The sequence below is a fragment of the Dendrobium catenatum genome, unplaced genomic scaffold (assembly GCF_001605985.2).
Source record: "Dendrobium catenatum unplaced genomic scaffold, ASM160598v2 original_scaffold_15467, whole genome shotgun sequence".
Taxonomy (NCBI): domain Eukaryota; kingdom Viridiplantae; phylum Streptophyta; class Magnoliopsida; order Asparagales; family Orchidaceae; genus Dendrobium; species Dendrobium catenatum.
In genome coordinates, this window is record NW_021333927.1 from 1 (window position 1) to 1,424 (window position 1,424).

The 1,424-nt window shown below is 44.5% G+C and overlaps 1 protein-coding gene across 1 annotated transcript; it reads right to left on the reverse strand.

Moving 5' to 3' along the window:
* Window positions 1-280: 280 nt before the first annotated feature.
* LOC110112982 (probable N-acetyltransferase HLS1-like) lies at window positions 281-1,356 on the reverse strand. The gene has a single exon (XM_020845390.2). It carries the CDS (start codon window positions 1,235-1,237, stop codon window positions 368-370), a length of 870 nt encoding a protein of 289 aa, XP_020701049.2. The 5' UTR covers window positions 1,238-1,356; the 3' UTR covers window positions 281-367.
* Window positions 1,357-1,424: the final 68 nt, after the last annotated feature.

The window sequence follows — 1,424 nt, forward strand, 5'->3', positions numbered from 1 at the left end:
ATTTCATAGAATTTATTTAAAAAGTACTATTGAATTTTAATTCTACATGTATAAGTTATCATTATGCAAGAAGCCCAACTTAAAAGAAATTACAAAGAATTATTTATATAAAAAATTCAAACAGAAATTTCAAATTTCTTTGAATAACTAGTAAATTCATAATAGAATTACATCGAAGCGGGTAAAAAACCCAGACAAATTTCTTTTCCCTCTTTCCGGTAAATCTAACCCAACGCAACCATTTTACACATAAGATCGTCTTCTTCTACATAGCCGTTGCAAGAAAAATTCCAAGCTCCCAAGTTAGTAAAAAATAATAACGCCGAAATTTAGTAAAAAAAAAAAGGAAATTTGAAAAATGTTTTGATCAAAACTCTCTGGGATCAACAAAAATTGATTTGCCCGGCGCCGCCTTTGTCCAATCTCCGACCGCCCCATCACTATACTCCTCCGCCAGTCGCTTCACACACCACAAATCTTCTGCGCACGACATCCGCCGCCAATAGGGTATCCCTTTCTTCAACGGCTCTTCCGCCGCAACCTCCGCTGCCACCGCGGCACAACCTCCTTTCCTCGCCATATTATGCACGTGTCTACACAGCACCCGCACCATCTCCGCCGCGTCCTTCCCCTCCCCCTCAATCCCGTACATCAAGTACATCCCAAACGGCCGGAAAACATCAGGCACCGACGGTATTCTGAAACAGGGAAGCGCTTTGTCGATAGCCCGCGTGGCCTTTGACAGCCACCGCCGCCATTTCCCGGCCCCGCGGACCTCTAGCCGGAAGAGGGCTTTGCAGTTCCAGACGCTGAGAACGGCCCAGCTAGCTGGCGGTTCAGCGAGGAAACTATCGAGGCCGGTCCAGGAGTAATCGGAGGGGAGGGCGAGGTAAGTGCCGAGGGAAAGGGGGTTGTGGAGAATGGAGCCGATGTCGCGGGGAAAAAACTCGGTGGTGGATAGACGGCGGCGGTAAAGGAGTTCGGCGTCGGAGGGGGAGATAGGGAGGAGGCGGAGGGCGCGGTAGTGGAGAGGGAAGCGGTGGGCGAAGACGGGGTGGACGAGAATGGAAGGGGTGCGGAATTTGGTGTAGCCGGAGCGCAGAGTGAAAAGGCTGATAGAGGCTTCGTTGTCAATATCTGTAGCGATGTATGAGTATTCGGCGCCTTTGGAGCGGAACCATTCCTCCATTTTTTGGACGAGTGTGAGCCCGATGCCCATTCGCCTGTAAAGTACCATTTCAACTCGGATCCATATATCTAGTTTTTGAATAATTTTTTTGAATTTATTTAATGTAAAAAATTAAATATGAATAAAAATAGAAGGATTTATATGCATATCATAATATTAAATATTGATATGTCCAATATATAAATGCTTATAATTATTTATATAAATTTAAATATATAAATATAATTAAATAATT

Coding starts and splice junctions, on each gene's coding strand:
- LOC110112982 (XM_020845390.2), bottom strand. CDS start 1,237: ATGGTACTTTACAGGCGAATGGGCATCGGGCTCACACTCGTCCAAAAA.